Source organism: Heptranchias perlo, chromosome 24 (genome assembly GCF_035084215.1).
Source record: "Heptranchias perlo isolate sHepPer1 chromosome 24, sHepPer1.hap1, whole genome shotgun sequence".
Taxonomy (NCBI): domain Eukaryota; kingdom Metazoa; phylum Chordata; class Chondrichthyes; order Hexanchiformes; family Hexanchidae; genus Heptranchias; species Heptranchias perlo.
Genome location: NC_090348.1, coordinates 46,062,386 through 46,080,202, shown reverse-complemented (window position 1 = coordinate 46,080,202; position 17,817 = coordinate 46,062,386). Strand labels below are relative to the sequence as shown.

At 52.2% G+C, this 17,817-nt stretch overlaps 1 protein-coding gene across 1 annotated transcript in view; it reads right to left on the bottom strand.

Annotated features, from left to right (window-relative positions):
* Positions 1-280: 280 nt before the first annotated feature.
* Positions 281-17,817, bottom strand: part of snd1 (staphylococcal nuclease and tudor domain containing 1) — an 813,248-nt gene continuing 795,711 nt past the window's right edge. Inside the window, exons 23-24 of the mRNA XM_068005235.1 lie at positions 5,063-5,107; positions 281-1,628 (exon numbers count right to left, since the gene is read on the bottom strand). Of these exons, the coding sequence (XP_067861336.1) occupies positions 1,563-1,628; positions 5,063-5,107 (111 nt within the window). The 3' untranslated portion in view covers positions 281-1,562. The remainder of the gene's footprint in view (positions 1,629-5,062; positions 5,108-17,817) is intronic.

The window sequence follows — 17,817 nt, the reverse complement described above, 5'->3', positions numbered from 1 at the left end:
ATGTATCATCTCAAACCCGGACTGCATTGGTGTTTGGGGTTGATATCTGTTGTGTGACGTACCCTTAGGGCAGAAGCTCAGCCAGCCACGCTCAGAGGGTGGGGGCAGTTATCCTCTTGGCACGACACATGGCCAAGGTGGAAAGCCTCCTTAACAGGGTACGTCTCCGTGGTGGGAGCTAGATCCTGGGCTGGGCACCATTCCCAGACCACCCCCCCCAGCACTTAACTAGACAAGTGTTGCAGCAACAGTAAGTGAGGATATCATAGCGACGAGGACATTGCACGTTGCCAATGCTACTTTTATTGAGACTGTAAGCATTAAATATAATGACAAGAGACAATGTCAGGTGAGGAGGCGGGGTGAAATCATAAACCGTTTGATACAGAATTACAAATGAAAAGAATTACTTGTAATCAAATCACAAGCAAAATAAAAAAAAGGTAAGAGAGAGAGAGAGAGAGAGAGAAAAGAGAGAGGCAGGCACTGCTTCCTAATGTACACTCCTCTGCATCAGCTATCTGTATCCACACGTTCTGCTCAACATAAGTGACTGACTGCTACACAGACTGGGCATGAACCTGAGAGAGGACTTTTGATGGCACTTTGTATCAGATCTGTATATGGTCCAAGCTTGAGCAGACACAGGACTCAACACTTATATTGGTTAATATATTTAAGACATTAAAAAGATGTCAGGTATCTCCACTTCCCATTCTGTCCATGGCTAACCAACTTTTGGGGGGTGGTGGGGGGAGCCCCATGTGTTACAAAATCCGAAATCTGCTTTTATAAACGGGCTCAGTACCGAGCTACACGGAGGATTTCATTCCCCTTTGTCAGAACACAACAGAGAAAAAAAAATTAAACCATCAAAAAAAGTGATGCAATATGTACGGTTCTGAAATTTAGAAACATTTACAAGTCTCACTGGCAATTCCCCTTTAAGACTCCATCTGTCCCGACCTGGGACATCTGCTCCTGAGTTTTTCTTGCACAGGGCTTGCTTTAACTACCTGTCAATCAAACGCCGGGCTGTCAGGTATGACTGCGTTGTGTCGGCAGCCTCGCTGTGTTACCGGATCCCATTCGAGATCAACTTGGTTCCTGTCTTGCGTGATTGCTAACTTAAAAAGTTTAACAAAGTAATATATATATATAGATAAAAATATATATAACTATATATATATTTTTTAAATTAAAAACCAACAAGAACGAAAAAAAAATCACCAAGTTAAATGTGTTGGTTTATTCTGCATTTCAGAAGGAATTTAAAGGAGGAAAAAAATAGAATTTCAGGTCAAAGCAGGCAAGTCGTTTCCAGTTCATTTCACAAATTAAAAATCATTGTCCAATCATGATTAGTATCTCAGCCCCCTGGCCACTGCCTAACTGCTCGTCTGAAGGTGCAGAGGGCGAGTTCATGAGACTCTGAAAGCCCGAGGGGAGGAAACTGAGAAAGAAGTAGCAGAAGTCTCTCTTTTTGCGGTTGGGGAGGGCAGTAAGAGAGAGGAGGGGCAGAGGGAAGGTTAGTGTGTCGCCCGTCTTCACGTCTGGATCCTTTAGCGTCGGTAACCAAATTCGTCAGCATCATCAGCTCGGAAGTCGCCGTAACGCCAGAGGTTCAGCTACAAAGGAAAGATGGCAGTGTCAGCACAGCAATGAGCGCAGGCAAGGGTTGCAGCACTGAGGCACCCTACATATTGTGAGGAGGGAGGGGCAGGGCGCGAGAGAGAGGGAGGGAGGGAGGGGCGGGGCGCGAGAGAGAGGGAGGGAGGGAGGGGCGGGGCGCGAGAGAGAGGGAGGGAGGGAGGGAGGGGCGGGGCGCGAGAGAGAGGGAGGGAGGGAGGGGCGGGGCGCGAGAGAGAGGGAGGGAGGGAGGGGCGGGGCGCGAGAGAGAGGGAGGGAGGGAGGGGCGGGGCGCGAGAGAAGGGGAGGGAGGGAGGGGCGGGGCGCGAGAGAGAGGGAGGGAGGGGCGGGGCGCGAGAGAGAGGGAGGGAGGGACGGGGCGCGAGAGAGAGGGAGGGAGGGAGGGAGGGGCGGGGCGCGAGAGAGAGGGAGGGAGGGGCGGGGCGCGAGAGAGAGGGAGGGAGGGGCGGGGCGCGAGAGAGAGGGGGAGGGAGGGAGGGAGGGGCGGGGCGCGAGAGAGAGGGAGGGAGGGAGGGGCGGGGCGCGAGAGAGAGGGAGGGGCGGGGCGCGAGAGAGAGGGAGGGAGGGAGGGGCGGGGCGCGAGAGAGAGGGAGGGAGGGAGGGGCGGGGTGCGAGAGAGAGGGAGGGAGGGGCGGGGCGCGAGAGAGAGGGAGGGAGGGGCGGGGCGCGAGAGAGAGGGAGGGAGGGGCGGGGCGCGAGAGAGAGGGAGGGAGGGGCGGGGCGCGAGAGAGAGGGAGGGAGGGGCGGGGCGCGAGAGAGAGGGGGAGAGAGGGAGGGGCGGGGCGTGAGAGAGAGGGAGGGAGGGGCGGGGCGTGAGAGAGAGGGAGGGAGGGGCGGGGCGCGAGGGAGGGGCGGGGCGCGAGAGAGGGGGGGAGGGAGGGGCGTGGCGCGAGAGAGGGGGAGGGAGGGGCGGGGTGCGAGAGAGGGGGAGGGAGGGGCGGGGTGCGAGAGAGGGGGAGGGAGGGAGGGGCGCGAGAGAGAGGGAGGGAGGGGCGGGGCGCGAGAGAGAGGGAGGGAGGGGGCACGAGAGAGAGGGAGGGAGGGAGGGGCGGGGCGCGAGAGAGAGGGGGAGGGAGGGAGGGGCGGGGCGCGAGAGAGAGGGGGAGGGGCGGGGCGCGAGAGAGGGGGAGGGAGGGAGGGAGGGGCGGGGCGCGAGAGAGAGGGAGGGAGGGGCGGGGCGCGAGAGAGAGGGAGGGAGGGGCGGGGCGCGAGAGAGAGGGGGAGGGAGGGAGGGGCGGGGAGCGAGAGAGGGGGAGGGAGGGAGGGAGGGGCGGGGCGCGAGAGAGAGGGAGGGAGGGAGGGGCGGGGAGCGAGAGAGAGGGAGGGAGGGAGGGGCGGGGCGCGAGAGAGAGGGAGGGAGGGAGGGGCGGGGTGCGAGGGGAGGGAGGGAGGGAGGGGCGGGGCGCGAGAGAGAGGGAGGGAGGGGCGGGGCGCGAGAGAGAGGGAGGGAGGGGCGGGGCGCGAGAGAGAGGGAGGGAGGGGCGGGGCGCGAGAGAGAGGGAGGGAGGGGCGGGGCGCGAGAGAGAGGGAGGGAGGGGCGGGGCGCGAGAGAGAGGGAGGGAGGGGCGGGGCGCGAGAGAGAGGGGGAGAGAGGGAGGGGCGGGGCGCGAGAGAGGGGGAGGGAGGGGCGGGGCGCGAGGGAGAGGGGGGAGGGAGGGAGGGGCGGGGCGCGAGAGAGGGCGAGGGAGGGGCGGGGCGCGAGAGAGGGGGAGGGAGGGGCGGGGCGCGAGAGAGGGGGAGGGAGGGGCGGGGTGCGAGAGAGGGGGAGGGAGGGAGGGGCGGGGCGCGAGAGAGGGGGAGGGAGGGAGGGGCGGGGCGCGAGAGAGGGGGAGGGTGGGAGGGGCGCGAGGGAGGGGGAGGGAGGGAGGGGCGCGAGAGAGGGGGAGGGAGGGAGGGGCGCGAGAGAGGGGGAGGGTGGGAGGGGCGCGAGAGAGGGGGAGGGAGGGAGGGACACGAGAGAGGGGGAGGGAGGGAGGGACGGGGCACGAGAGAGGGGGAGGGAGGGAGGGACGGGGCACGAGAGAGGAGGGAGGGAGGGGCGGGGCGCGAGAGAGGGGGAGGGAGGGAGGGGCGGGGCGCGAGAGAGGGGGAGGGAGGGAGGGGCGGGGCGCGAGAGAGGGGGAGGGAGGGAGGGGCGGGGCGCGAGAGAGGGGGGGCGGGGCGCGAGAGAGGGGGAGGGAGGGAGGGGCGGGGAGGGAGGGAGGGGCGGGGCGCGAGAGGGGGGGAGGGAGGGGCGGGGCGCGAGAGAGGGGGAGGGAGGGAGGGGCGGGGCGCGAGAGAGGGGGAGGGAGGGGCGGGGCACGAGAGAGGGGGAGGGAGGGAGGGGCGCGAGAGAGGGGGAGGGTGGGAGGGGCGCGAGAGAGGGGGAGGGTGGGAGGGGCGCGAGGGAGGGGGAGGGAGGGAGGGGCGCGAGAGAGGGGGAGGGAGGGAGGGGCGCGAGAGAGGGGGAGGGAGGGAGGGGCGCGAGAGAGGGGGAGGGTGGGAGGGACGGGGCACGAGAGAGGGGGAGGGAGGGAGGGACGGGGCACGAGAGAGGGGGAGGGAGGGAGGGACGGGGCACGAGAGAGGAGGGAGGGAGGGGCGGGGCGCGAGAGAGGGGGAGGGAGGGAGGGACGGGGCACGAGAGAGGAGGGAGGGAGGGGCGGGGCGCGAGAGAGGGGGAGGGAGGGAGGGGCGGGGCGCGAGAGAGGGGGAGGGAGGGAGGGGCGGGGCGCGAGAGAGGGGGAGGGAGGGAGGGGCGGGGCGCGAGAGAGGGGGGGGCGGGGCGCGAGAGAGGGGGAGGGAGGGAGGGGCGGGGAGGGGAGGGAGGGAGGGGCGGGGCGCGAGAGGGAGGGAGGGGCGGGGCGCGAGAGGGAGGGAGGGGCGGGGCGCGAGAGAGGGGGAGGGAGGGAGGGAGGGGCGGGGCGCGAGAGAGGGGGAGGAAGGGAGGGGCGGGGCGCGAGAGAGGGGGAGGGAGGGAGGGAGGGGCGGGGCGCGAGAGAGGGGGAGGGAGGGAGGGGCGGGGCGCGAGAGAGGGGGAGGGAGGGAGGGAGGGGCGGGGAGGGAGGGAGGGAGGGAGGTAGGGATTTTAACGGCGAGAGAGAGGGAGGGAGGGAGTGAACGGCGAGAGCGGGAGGGAGGGAGTGAACGGCGAGAGAGGGAGCGAGGGAGTGAACGGCGAGAGAGAGGGAGCGAGGGAGTGAACGGCGAGAGAGAGGGAGCGAGGGAGTGAACGGCGAGAGAGGGAGCGAGGGAGTGAACGGCGAGAGAGAGGGAGCGAGGGAGTGAACGGCGAGAGAGAGGGACCGAGGGAGTGAACGGCGAGAGAGAGGGAGAGAGGGAGTGAACGGAGGGAGAGAGGGAGTGAACGGCAAGAGAGAGGTGAAGAGGGAGAGAGATGGAGTGGGGAGTTCTTACTCTGCATTTCACTTACCCGGGCAGTTTTGGCTGCCTCCTGAGCATTCAGGTATTCTGTAATCTGTGGAAGAAAAAGGCCAACATTTAGTTTAACTGTTTAAAGTTAAAACTCACATGGTATAGCTTAAAAAGTCATACGGCCAGAACGGTCATTACTGGTCAGCTTGGTTCAGTGGTAGCTCTCATCTCTGGACCAGAATATCATAGTTCAAGCTGAATTGCAGGACTTGTACACACAATTTAAGCTGACACTTTAGTGCTGCCTTGCTGGAGGTGCTGCTTTTTGGATAAGTCTCCTTTACCCGTTCATGTGGACATGATCTCAGGGCACTATTCAAAGAAGAGCAGAAGAGTTCTCCCGGTCAACGTTTCTCCCTCAACCGCCACTACCCAAAACAGATTAACTGATCATTTGTCTCCTTATTTGGAGTGCTTCATACAGAGTAATATACAGCAGCGGCCCCGCTGACGAGGGTACCACCCGGTGTAAGCCGTGCAGACGAGATGGACTTGGGTTTGATCCCTGTTGCGTACCAAGTCAACTCATCTCAGGCCAAAACGGTGATGGGCACCAAAACTGGCCATGACGGCCCTGGGTTAGAGAAGAATGTCACCATCCAGCAACCTACGCCGGACGTGGCCTCTATTTTAAATGTGTTCTCGGGATGCAGGCGACATTGGCAAGGCTACATTTAGGTGACGGTGGTGGACTTTTCTTCTTGAGTGGTTTCATTTACAACTGAGTGGCTTGCTGGACCCACTTGAGAGGGCGTTAAGAGTCGACCACACGGTGCGGAAGTAGAGTTAAGTGCAGGCTAGACTGGGAAAGGGGTGGCAGGTTCCCTTCCTTGAAGGACATCGGTGAACCAGTTGAGATTTTATAACAATCCTGCAGCTGTGATGGTCATTTCTTTCTGGTGCCAGCCCACGAACGATCAGATTTACTGAACTCAATTTCGTAACTTGCTCTGGTGGGATTTGAACTCACGATCTCTGGAAGTGGCTAGATATGAGGGCAGGGAAGGGCAGGACAGGGCTTGACTTTGATTTCCTCCTTGATCAAATAGCCTGCCAACACAAACATACACTCTCGGTAAGGTTACCAACTCTGGTCTTTCTGGAGATTTCATCACACGACGTCCCGCCTCCACGGTCCCGCTATTGGTCGCCCGACAGCGTCCTTGCAGCGCACTGCCTTCCCACGCCAATCGGAAAGGAAACAGGCTCTTAATTACACGATTGGACGATGCTTGACTGTCAAACAGTCTTTTTTTTGTCCCGTCTCCAATATTTTTATGACTAAAATGAAAAAAAAAATCACTCTTTTTAATGTCCTGATGATTTTTCTCCCGGGTGTTTTGCTCGCAGCAGTGTCCTGGAGATTAATCTTCAATTCCTGGAGACTCCAGGACAATCCTGGAGGGTTGGCAACCCTAACTCTAGGCTGACACATGAAGAATGGTTACTTGGGCGAGCTACCAGAGGATTCTTGTCGATCGATACTCCAGCAAGGAGTCAACGGCTTCAAGAGGGCAAGGAGCAGGGAGCAGGCTGAAAACTTGGTCGAGAAAATTAGTGTGAAAAGAAACAAAACTAGAAAGCAGATACATCATCTTTATACAATATAATATAGCTCAGCTCAGAGAGTGGCTCTCTGGAGCACTCAGGCACTGCCCTTTACCCATCAATAAAGCTGTCGTAATTCTTTTATTGGACTTTTATGGAGCTATATTACAATCTACAAAAATAAAATACCACATTGGCTGGCATATGATGCTTTATTTTAACTGCATGCTCAGCAATAGCCTGGGCTGAGATGCACCTCATGCACATGCACAAGAAACAAAAGATTATGTGTCCCAGAAGGAGAGTCAGCAGGAGATTCCCCACTGTGGGAAACAGCCAGTTGGGTGTCTCCAAGACATTTAACAGGGCAGCACTATTAGCGAGGTAAGTGAGTCACAATGCTGTGTTATCCGTGTAGTAGGATACAGTACGGTTAGTTCCACTGTGAGTGTATCAGCTACATCTGGCCATTTGTTGGCTGACACCAGAAAATGACCATGAAAAGCTGCCAGATTGTCGTAAAACCCAACCGGTTTCACTACTGTTCCTCAGGGAATGGAGCTTGTCACCCTTACCTGTTCTTACCTACATGTGACTCCAATCCCACACTACACAGTTGAGTGTTAATACCCTTGGGGTAACCAGGGATAGCAATAAATGCTGCTTTGTCAGTGTTCCCACATCTTAAGAACAAATTTTTAAAAATCCTTTGTTTCCTTACCCCACCATTGCCACCTTTGCCTTCAGCTGCCTAGGCCCCCATGCTCTGTAATTCTCTCGCTGAATTACTCTGCCTCTCCTCCTTTAAATCCACCTCTTTGACCAAGTTTTTTATTACCTCTCCCCATCTCTCATTCTTTGGCTCAGTGCCCATTTGGACTTTGAGGTTTGCCACCGACTCCCACCCACCTTTCTTTCTTCCTCTCCCAAACGTTCCAACGTTTGTTGGGGTACAGTTCCAGCAGCATAAACAGCACCACCCCCCCCCGACCTCCTGTATCTCACCCAAATGGCTTTCCTTAGTGTTTGAGTAAAGAACGGTTATGCCATCATGGTGGTATCACAGCTCAGTCAGATCCTGTGCTCACCAGACATCCACATACGCAGGGGCAGGAACCCTGGCTGCTTTCCATGTTTCTGGTCCAGTGACCTCACACAACTCAACACAGGTCAAGGATCAAACCTGGGACCTCCTAGTCAGAATGGCTCACTGCAGTACCGGGCGACACCTATAGTCACTGAGCTATTGGGGAGCAGCTACTTTTCAAGCTCAAAGTTTTCCCTTTTGGACTAGTAATCCAGAGAACGATTGGATTAGTTCCAGTAACGAAGCTGTCGGATTGTCATAAAAACCCGACCGGTTGGCTAATGTCCTTAAGGGAAGGAAACCTAGTGACCTTACCTGGTCTGGCCTACATGCGACTCCAGTCCCACACCAATGTGGTTGACTCTTAACTGCTCTCTGGAGTGGCCCAGCAAGATATGCGGTCGTATCAAACTGCTACAGTTCCTACCTAAGAGAACTGTGGGAGAACCTTCACCACACGGACTGCAGCGGTTCAAGGAGGTCCACCATCACCTTCTCAAGGGCAATTAGGGATGGGCAATAAATGCCACTGATGCCCACATCCCGTGAATTAATTTTTAAAAATCAATTACGCAACGCGCCCACTATCTACTCAGTGCATTTACGTATCTGTTAGATGACAGTTAAAGGGAGCTCCTGCACAATTTTCTGAGCACACTTCCACAAGAAGTAGGCTACAGGAAGTATTAAACTCCTGCACTGATTTCTCTCTCCCACTGCATCTCTCGAATTATGGAAAGATTATTGGGTGTTACTGCAGTAATCCCTTTACTGATGATATGCTGGAGCTTGGCACAGCACACAAATCACCAAGAGGGCAGAATGCTGGAAAACCTGCCACCAAAGCACTAAGCATTCCACTTACAGCGATCAAAGTAATAGTTTGAGCGGCCAGAACTTTCTCAGCACCATGCTATTATCACACTATCATCGTCAAAATGCTGCTTATTCTATTAAAACCATCCGTACCCCTTAATTAGATTCCAGCCTGTAATTCACACCCAAATATCCATTATTCTATAAGTAAACCACCTAAACCCCTCAATTAGATTCCATTCTGTTACTCCCGGGTAGCCGTTTCTCTATATATAAATCATCTGTACCTCTCGATTAGCCGCCAGCCTGTTACTCACCCCCCAGTTATCTACAAAGGGGAATAAAGAAGGATGGGGGAAGAAGGGAGAAAAGGTGAGGGAAGAGAGGATCATTCTTTTGACAGAATGGGCTGAGCTGAATGATTGGCAGACTTGACCTTCAGAGCTGTCTCTTCTCAGCTGTGATTTGACGAATGACATGCAAGTGTGTCTGTTAGTACTGGAATATTCACCCAAAAGTGCCCCATCAGTCATGTATTAGATAAGGACGATTTATCTATCAGAGTAACAGAGCAGAGGAAACAAAGTTTGCGAGAGGTCTCGATGAATGATCTCTGGAACCCGAGTGAAGTCTCCAACAAGTTCTGTGATGTAGCTGCAATGAAACCCAACAATGTAACTGGGCTACAGGCACAAAACAAAAGCCAATAGCAGCGAGTAGCTCCTTACAGAAATTCTCGGCCAGGCATGATTCCTGGGGTAGCATTCTGATGAAGTCTTGCTGCTGTGTTGCCAGGGTATGAGCTATTTCCATGCTCCCCAACCCCAAAGACACCGATTCTTGCTGGGATATAGTTCTGTGAGCACGGGCAAGCCTCTGGTATCAGGTCCAAGTGTCCGTTCTTCATGTACGAGTGTAGTAACAATCTCCTGCAGCCCTACAACCCTCCGAGATCTCTGCGCTCCTCCGATTCTGGCCTCTTGATCATCCCCGATTTTCATCGCTCCACCATTGGCGCCCCCCCGCCCCCAACGCAAACGTGTTCATGGGCGTAATTTTGATCCCGTCATCAAACTGTCCACTTCCATTTGCTGGTTAGCTCACACATGAACGATGATGTGTAGGAGGTGCTGGAGGGTGGCCAGTTATGTCAGCCACGGCTCAGTTGGTATCACTCTTGCCTCTGAGTCAGAAGCTGTGAGTTCGAGTCCCACTCCAGAGACCTGAGCACATAATCCAGGCTGACGCTCCAGTGCAGTACTGAGGAAGTGCTGCATTGTTGGAGGTGCCGTCTTTCGATTGAGACATTAAACTGAGGACCCGTCTGCCCTCTCAGGTGGACGTAAAAGATCCCATGGCACTTTTTGAAGAAGAGCAGGAGAATTCTCCCTAGTGTCCTGGCCAATATTTATCCCTCAACCAACATCACTAAAACGGAGTATCTGGTCATTATCTCGTTGCTTGATGTGGGATCTTGCTGTGTGCAACCTGGCTGCCGCGTTTCCTACATTACAACAGTGACTACACTTTAAAAGTACTTCACTGGCTGTAAAGCGCTTTGGGACGCTCCGAGGACGTGAAAGGCGCTATATAAATGCAAGTCTTTCTTCCTTTAGCAGAGAGTGAGAGGGACGTTTTACACAGGGTGAAGAAGAGCAAACAATGTGGCGAGCAGTCAGCAGCACCAAGAGAGCTGTGGTGCTGAGAGAGGCACTAGGTGAAGTGATGAGTGAAAGCTGGGGACTTGACAATGTTTCAAGGTCAAGATGATTTTAGCTTCTGGTAATGGATAGTGGAGTTGCAGACTTAATAATCCTGAAACTTTGAGATGTCAAGTGCACTTTATTTGGATTCTTATTGGGGAGCAAAGGGAAACCTGCTGTGGAATATTTTTTTAATTTAAAAAAAAAATAAAAAAATGCCCAAGCTTTGAACTGTCCCAATATAATGCAAAAGTGGAAGAGGTGAGTGAAGGCGACAAATGGGCAGGGAGGCAGGGTGTGCCACCCGAGTGTTTTAATAGTTGGTGCAGAGTTGAAGTCTCTCTTTACAGAGTCCGAGGCTAAAGCTGTGCCAAAAAGCGTTCTAAAAATGTGGGAGTTTTTGAGGATGGGTCTTTGCCACGCGGGTAGTATCGAAACATCAAGTTTACTGCCCTCTGTCTGTGCCCAGTTTCACCGTTGGTGGTGCAAGATTGTCTTTCTACCCTTCAAAATTCTGAAATCGAGGCACGGTCTGTTCTGATTGACGCTTGTGTTTCAGATTTTTTACATTCAGCCCACAACTGCTTAGAAAACAGCAATAAGGAAGCACATGCCAAAAGTCACATGGATTCTGGAGCCATACAATATATTTGGCTGTAGTCACAGTGAAAATATCACTGAGCATACTGGCATTACTAATTGGACTGAGCTTTCATTATTCATCATAAAGTATTGAGTTCATTTTTTATTGTTAACTCTGGTTAGTTGCTGAGATTTCACGAAACTAATAACCTTTAATTTAAAAAAAATGACAGCTGGAATTGCTACAGCTCCACTCAACCAAAAAAAAGGTTCTAAATTACACAGAAAATATCTGTCCTGGTACACGCAATAATGTAGTTTAAGTTACTTTTACTGTACTGAAGTGCCGTGGACTACACATGGGTGGTGCGCACGCTGATAGCCACTCCTGCAAAAAGGATCTGACCTTTGTAGCGCCAATAGCAGTAAAGACCCACTTTTGGTGTTACTGTCCTAGGAGTTGAATAGTACAGTGAAAGGGTTTCAACACTCACGGCTCTTGGTTAGATACCATCTGTTTCTGCCTCTTGAGCTTTCAAACACAAGCCATCTCTGGCTTAAAGGATAAAGTCATCACCTGCTGTGCTGCCAAGACACACAGACCAGAAGGGATTGGTGTGCTACAGTTGGCCTTAGTGTTCCTGGGGGAGGAGGAGAGAATTGGCCAAGTATTCCTATTTTGATTTCTATCCAGTAACCTCTCCTGGAAAGTACATGTGTGTGGATATCATGTGAGGGTGGAATCAGGCTTGGCTGTGATGGCAGAATAGGCATGAAGTGGGCTGGACAAGATACCAGAGGGTTGCTGGCACCTGTGGAATTGTACCCCAGCAAGAGACCTTCAAGAGAGGAGGGCAGAAAATGGAGGAGGGGAGACCCATTGGGCTCGATTTTCGCACCCCCAATCGGGTGCGTTCGTCGCGGTGGGGGGGGGGCTGCGAAAATCGGGGATTCCCAGGGCGGGTCTGGAGCCCGGCTCCAACCCGCCCACTTCCAGGTTCCCCAGTGACGCGCTGACGTGGGACTCCCGCCGGCAATTGAAGCCGGCGGGGTGCCACTTAAAGTAATCATTAAGGTATTTCAGGTCATTTAGAGACCTGATTAACATGACATTTTAGGAGGGGTGGGATTTTGCAAACAACTGGGACTGTTTCCCGTACTGGGGGAAACACTCCCAGTTCAAATGGACGTGCTGCAGCCACCAGCCTGTGGCAGCTGCAAAGATCCATTTGACAGGTTGGGGGGCGGGGGGCGGGAGGAGACCCTCACTCATTGCAGGAGGCCACTCTGTCACTTTGGACAAAGTTTGGCCTGCACCACCCTCCTCCTAACAATAAAATTCACCAACTTGCACACTTACCCCGGTGTCCAGACACATGTACCTACCTTGCGGATCCCCTCAAATGTACATCTTCCGGATGGGGGCCGCCGTGGCTGCAGTCATGACCTCCTCGGAGGACGAGCAACATCACCAGCCTCACCGGCCACCTCTGACACTTGGAGCCCCACAACAGAGTGCTGTGACACATCCACCTGCACAGCAGGAGGGAGGGCAACCGCAGAGAGAGATGCGTTGCAGAAGGCACTACCCTCGCCACAGGGTCGACAGACCGAGGGTCAGCTTCCTGGACCTCTCTGAGCAGCAGTGCACACGGAGCAGAGTCACTAGACATGTAGTCGTGGACATCTGCAGCCTCCTTCATGCCGAGCTGCTCCTGGCTGGCCCGAGCACCATCTTCTTACCTGTCACTGTCAAAGTCACCACTGCCCTCAACAACTTCTCCTCCGCATCCTTCTAGGGTGCCACTGGGGACAACACCGACGTCTCTCAGTCGTCTGCACAAAAGAGCCCTGCAAATACACCTACACCCACTCTGCAGTGACACAATGGGTGGCATCAGGTGTGGGTCTTCATGATGATCCTCAGGAAAGGGCATTATTGCACAAACCAGACAAGATTCGCAAAGACGTGGCAGTAGTGGTGCCAATATAATATGTTATGTGAGTTGATCAGAAATTAAATATGGGTAAAAACCATGACAAACCCTCAAACACCCTTGTGCATCCCCTTCATGCTCACGACACGTTTGCCTTACGCTTCCTACTGCACTTTGTGATGCATGCCCTGTGGCTGCAGCACAGGTAGTGGCAGGTTGAGTGAGGCTGACCGTGAAAGAGATGCATGAGAGGGTGAGTATGAGACGGAGCCATAAGATTGTATGAGGATTGGGTTGAGTGGTAGTGGTGGGATGAGTACTGGTGAGGTGAGTAAGTGCAGGTATGATGAGGATGAGCTTTGAGTGGGTGTGAGGAGTGACGTGATAGAGTAGTGTTGGCAGTGCAGAAGGAGATGTGGGGTGGGGGCAGTGATGTGGCAGACGGAGTGTAGGGGAATGAGTAAGCGTACTCACTTCGGCTGACCTACTTAGGTCATTGGAGCGCCTCCTGCACTGTATGCAGGTGTGCGATATGTTGGTGGTGCAGGTGACCTCCTCTGCCACCTCGAGCCAGGCCTTCTTGGTGGCAGAGGCAGGCCACTTCCTCCCGCCCGCCGGGGGGAAGATCTCTGTCCTCCCCCTCCTCCTCACCCCATCCAATAAGACCTGGAGTGAGGCATCATTAAACTTGGGAGCAGTCTTCCTCCTGGGCTGCTCCATGCTGTAATTTTTCCTATTTCCTGCAGCATCAGTCAGTGGAGGACTGCCCCTTTAAATAGGGCTCCTCCAGCTGACAGCCTATGCTGTGCATGCGCAGTCCGCCCGCCGCGCAGCTTTCCAGCGTGAAACCCGGAAGCACAGGTAAGTGGCTCCAATTAGCCTGCAGTCGCGTGGGGAGCACCCCGATTTCACTGGGCACGTTACCCATGTGCCCAGTCGACCCCCCACCCTCCTAATATCGGGCCCATTGTGTTTACAACAACAACGTACATCTACATAGTGCCTTTAACGTAGTAAAATGTCCCAAGGTGCTTCACAGGAGCGTTATCAAACAAAATTTGACCAGCATCCTTGCTATTTCTCTCTTCCTTTCTGAGAACAGACCAAAATGGCTCCACATCAAACTACCATATGCACAAGCTGGGGGTGTAGATTGAGCTCACTGAGCTGTGCAGGGAATAATGAGTCTCTCTCTTGCACTGTTTTCCCTCAGATCAAAAAAAAAGGACAAAACGTAAAAACAGGTCTTTTCTCTTTTTAAAAATCTGGTGAGGGCTGCTTCTGTGGCCCTCGGCTTCCATTCCCGCTTTCTGTTTAATGGAAGAACCCCTCACAGGCAGAACAGATGGTAAACACGCCTTTGGGTTTAATGGGCCATCATGAAAATCTCTCCCAACATGCAGAATTGAAGTGTGCAGGCTTTTACGCAAGAAAGCAGGCTATTACTAATTTTCTAATTCACTGATCAGCAAACCGTATGATCAAAGCCACCAAAATGAAATTATCATAGGAATTGCTAGATGAAGACTAAGGTCCATCTAATTCGCCGTCTACCATCCTGGTAGTCACATGATACAACGATAATGGCGTTGTTGACTAATCATAGCAATCAATCTCTATACAACAGATCCAGACATGAGGCGAGGAAAACCCCCATCGGTGGAGAGCTTTGGGAACCATAGGTTCAAAAAGTCACCTTTGTGTCCCAAGCACTTAGCACATGTCAAGTCTCAAATTACTCGCATACCTTATCCCAAAATGTTATTGTCTGAAAGTAATCTATCCGATTTGCATTTGAATGAATCAATACTAACTGTTTCCACCGCCTCCCTAGGGAGCCTGTTCCATAGATTGGCCACTCGCTCACTGAAATAATGTTTTTGCAGATTGGTTTTGAATTTACCCCCTTCAAGCTGAGGCAGTGTCCTCTGGTTACACTGTTTTGGACAAGGTGAAACAGCTTGTCAAGCTCTACATTACCTAGTTCCTTTAGAATCCCAAAAACAGAAATCATATCACTTCTCAACCTTCTCTTTTCCAGTGAGAACATGCCCAATTTAAATAATTGCTCTTCATAATCCAATCCCTCCATCATTCTGGTTGCTCTCTTCTGTATCCTTTCAATAGCTGCAATATCCTTTTTGTACTGTAGCGACCAGAATTGTACACATTATTCTAAGTGCGGTCGCACCAATGATTTGTAAAGAGGCAGGATTACCTCACTATTTTGGCTCATTATTGACCTTCAAATCCATCCCAACATCTCATTTGCTTTACTCACTGCCACTGAGCATTGTTGCGATAGCTTTAATGATGTGGAGATGCCGGTGATGGACTGGGGTTGACAATTGTAAACAATTTTACAACACCAAGTTATAGTCCAGCAATTTTATTTTAAATTCACAAGCTTTCGGAGACTTCCTCCTTCCTCAGGTAAATGTTTCAGGAGCTCCTTGAAGCCTACGCATTTATACATATAGAACAATACATGGTGTTTTGTTCATGTATTGTTCTATATGTATAAATGCGTAGGCTTCAAGGAGCTCCTGAAACATTTACCTGAGGAAGGAGGAAGTCTCCGAAAGCTTGTGAATTTAAAATAAAATTGCTGGACTATAACTTGGTGTTGTAAAATTGTTTGCGATAGCTTTAATTTATTGTCAATCAGGACCTCCAGATCTCTTTCATTTTCCATGCACATTATTCTCTTTTCATTTATATATTAGTCCCTTCTGGGTTATTACACCAAAACCATTTCACCCTCTCTCTCCCTCCCACCACCCCAATATGTTCTGGTTATGTTATTGCACAACCAAGAAACCCTGCACGAAAATTTCACGCAGGGATCCACACATACTGCCCTAAGTTGGGCATAGAAGGCGGACGAGATGTCTAGGCAGATTCTCCCTCATTAGGGCCTACACTTAACGCCTTCCCACTGCAGCATTAGAGACTGGGCACTCATTGTGTGGACAAAGGGAGAGGTGGAGGGGGCACAACCCAGGGTCTCAAACGGCACGGATTGGCATGTTGGAGCTGCCATGGACTATCACTTTCATGTGTTTAATTATGTTTCATGTGCCATCAACACTTACATGCTGATAGCACCCATTTCAGATCAAATTAAATGCTGGAAATATTGCTCCTGCTAAATTGCAAACCTCCGTCCTACCCGCTCTTCCTTCTCCCTGTATCCTCAAGTCTCTAACTCCATCTTTTCCAGGACTTCAAAACTGGATCTCCTTCTTCAGACTTTCGTTCCTCCTACTGGCTTTTCAGACCCAAGACTGGCATCTCATACTTGCTCATTTGCCTCTATCTTCTCAATCGTGGTGGTGCATGAACCGTGGGCCCTTTGTTTAGGTTTCATATGGGCGTAATGTAGAGAGGCTAAAAGATTCATTACAGACTGCAGAAACAGCCCTTTTAAACTAGGCGAAATGACTACTTATAAAAGAGGCCGCGACAGAGAGTTCACACACATGAAGAGCCAGCTCTGAAGGAACTGTCATGAAGAGACACCGAGTGTGTTAATTATTCCAACATTCTCAGTTACATTGATAGAAATCTGGAAATTAACATTCTATGCAGTAATCTGCTGTGAAGTGTGACAGGTTGCAAACACTCCCCAAGCAGACCTCATAGGGTTTGCACACAAGCAGCATGCCGCATTATGTTAACTCCCGTTGATATATAGGCAGGCCAGCCTCCACAGAAACCATCGGCTCCTCCGATGGCTCAGTGAATTAATGACCACACATCATGTAATATTAGGACATACAATCCAGGTCTTTACCCAGAGAGTGGTGAGAATGTGGAACTCACTACCACATCGAGTAGTTGAAGCGAATAATATAGATGCATTTAAGGGGAAGCTAGATAAGTGCATGTGAGAGAAAGGAATAGAAGGTTATGCTGATAGGGTGAGATTAAGTAGGGTGGGAGGAGGCTCGTGTGGAGCAATTGGGCCGAAAGATTTTATAGCACAGAAACAAGCCAATGTAATTCTATGTTTTCCAGGTTTGATTTCTGGTCTATGCCGAGTGGCTGATCTAAGGGTGGCAGGGAGGGCACTACAATTGGTCCTGCATCCCAGGCTAAAGGGGGCGGGGGGGTGCAGAAGGAAATCATGTTACTGGAAAGTGGGTGCGTACGGGCAAGATCGAGTTCAGTTGTGATGCCCTTCGCAAACGGCCCGCCAGTACGTGCTATCTAGGCTCACACAGGCAGAATGGCAGCACAGATAAGGTAGCAAAATGGGACCAGTGCCTATGAACCACAGCTCAGCAACAGTCAACACCTGCAGGCGAGGGGAAGGGAGAAAATTAACAAAATAAAGGGCATCCTCTCCATGACAAGGTGTAGATTACAGATGAAAAAGGCCACAGGGCACATCCATGCAGAAATAAACTATAGTCTGCCCACGAGAACATCTGCCTGTTAAATGATCCCAGGATTTTTTCCTCTACTATCCTCTCCGCAAGTCCATTCCACGTTCATCAATCCTTGCAGGAAGAGGTAAAAAGAAAAAAGACTTGCATTTATATAGCACCTTTCACGACCTCAGGACTTCCTAAAGTGCTTTACAGCCAATGAAGTACTTTTGAAGTGTAGTCACTGTTGTAATGTAGGAATACTGACATCAATGTTAAATCTGTCTTCAAGCCTGTTTCTCTGGTGAGGGAGAAGAGCCTGAGGAACCCACAGTGATATGACGTGGCAATGATACAAAAAATGTTTCAACTTACAGTTCTGCACAGTGTACTTTTTAAAAAAAAAAATCCACAAAACACTTTTTTTTGGAACACTGGATTCTCTTTAAGGACCAGAAAATACAAAGCCAGAACTGTCAATTCAAATCAATAAAGTACAGACGACAGCACGTCACCGCGTGAAAATGATTGCACTTCACTCTTTTGCAGACGGGCTCGTGGAGATTCAGGTACCAAGGAATACCTTTCATCTCTAATACTAATGCAGACTGACTGTTGCCCGTAATGTTTCTACACTCCCGAGCATGCATTAAAGACGACCTCCACAAGGTCTTCCATTCAGAGCAACCTGAGTCACCTCGTTCCCA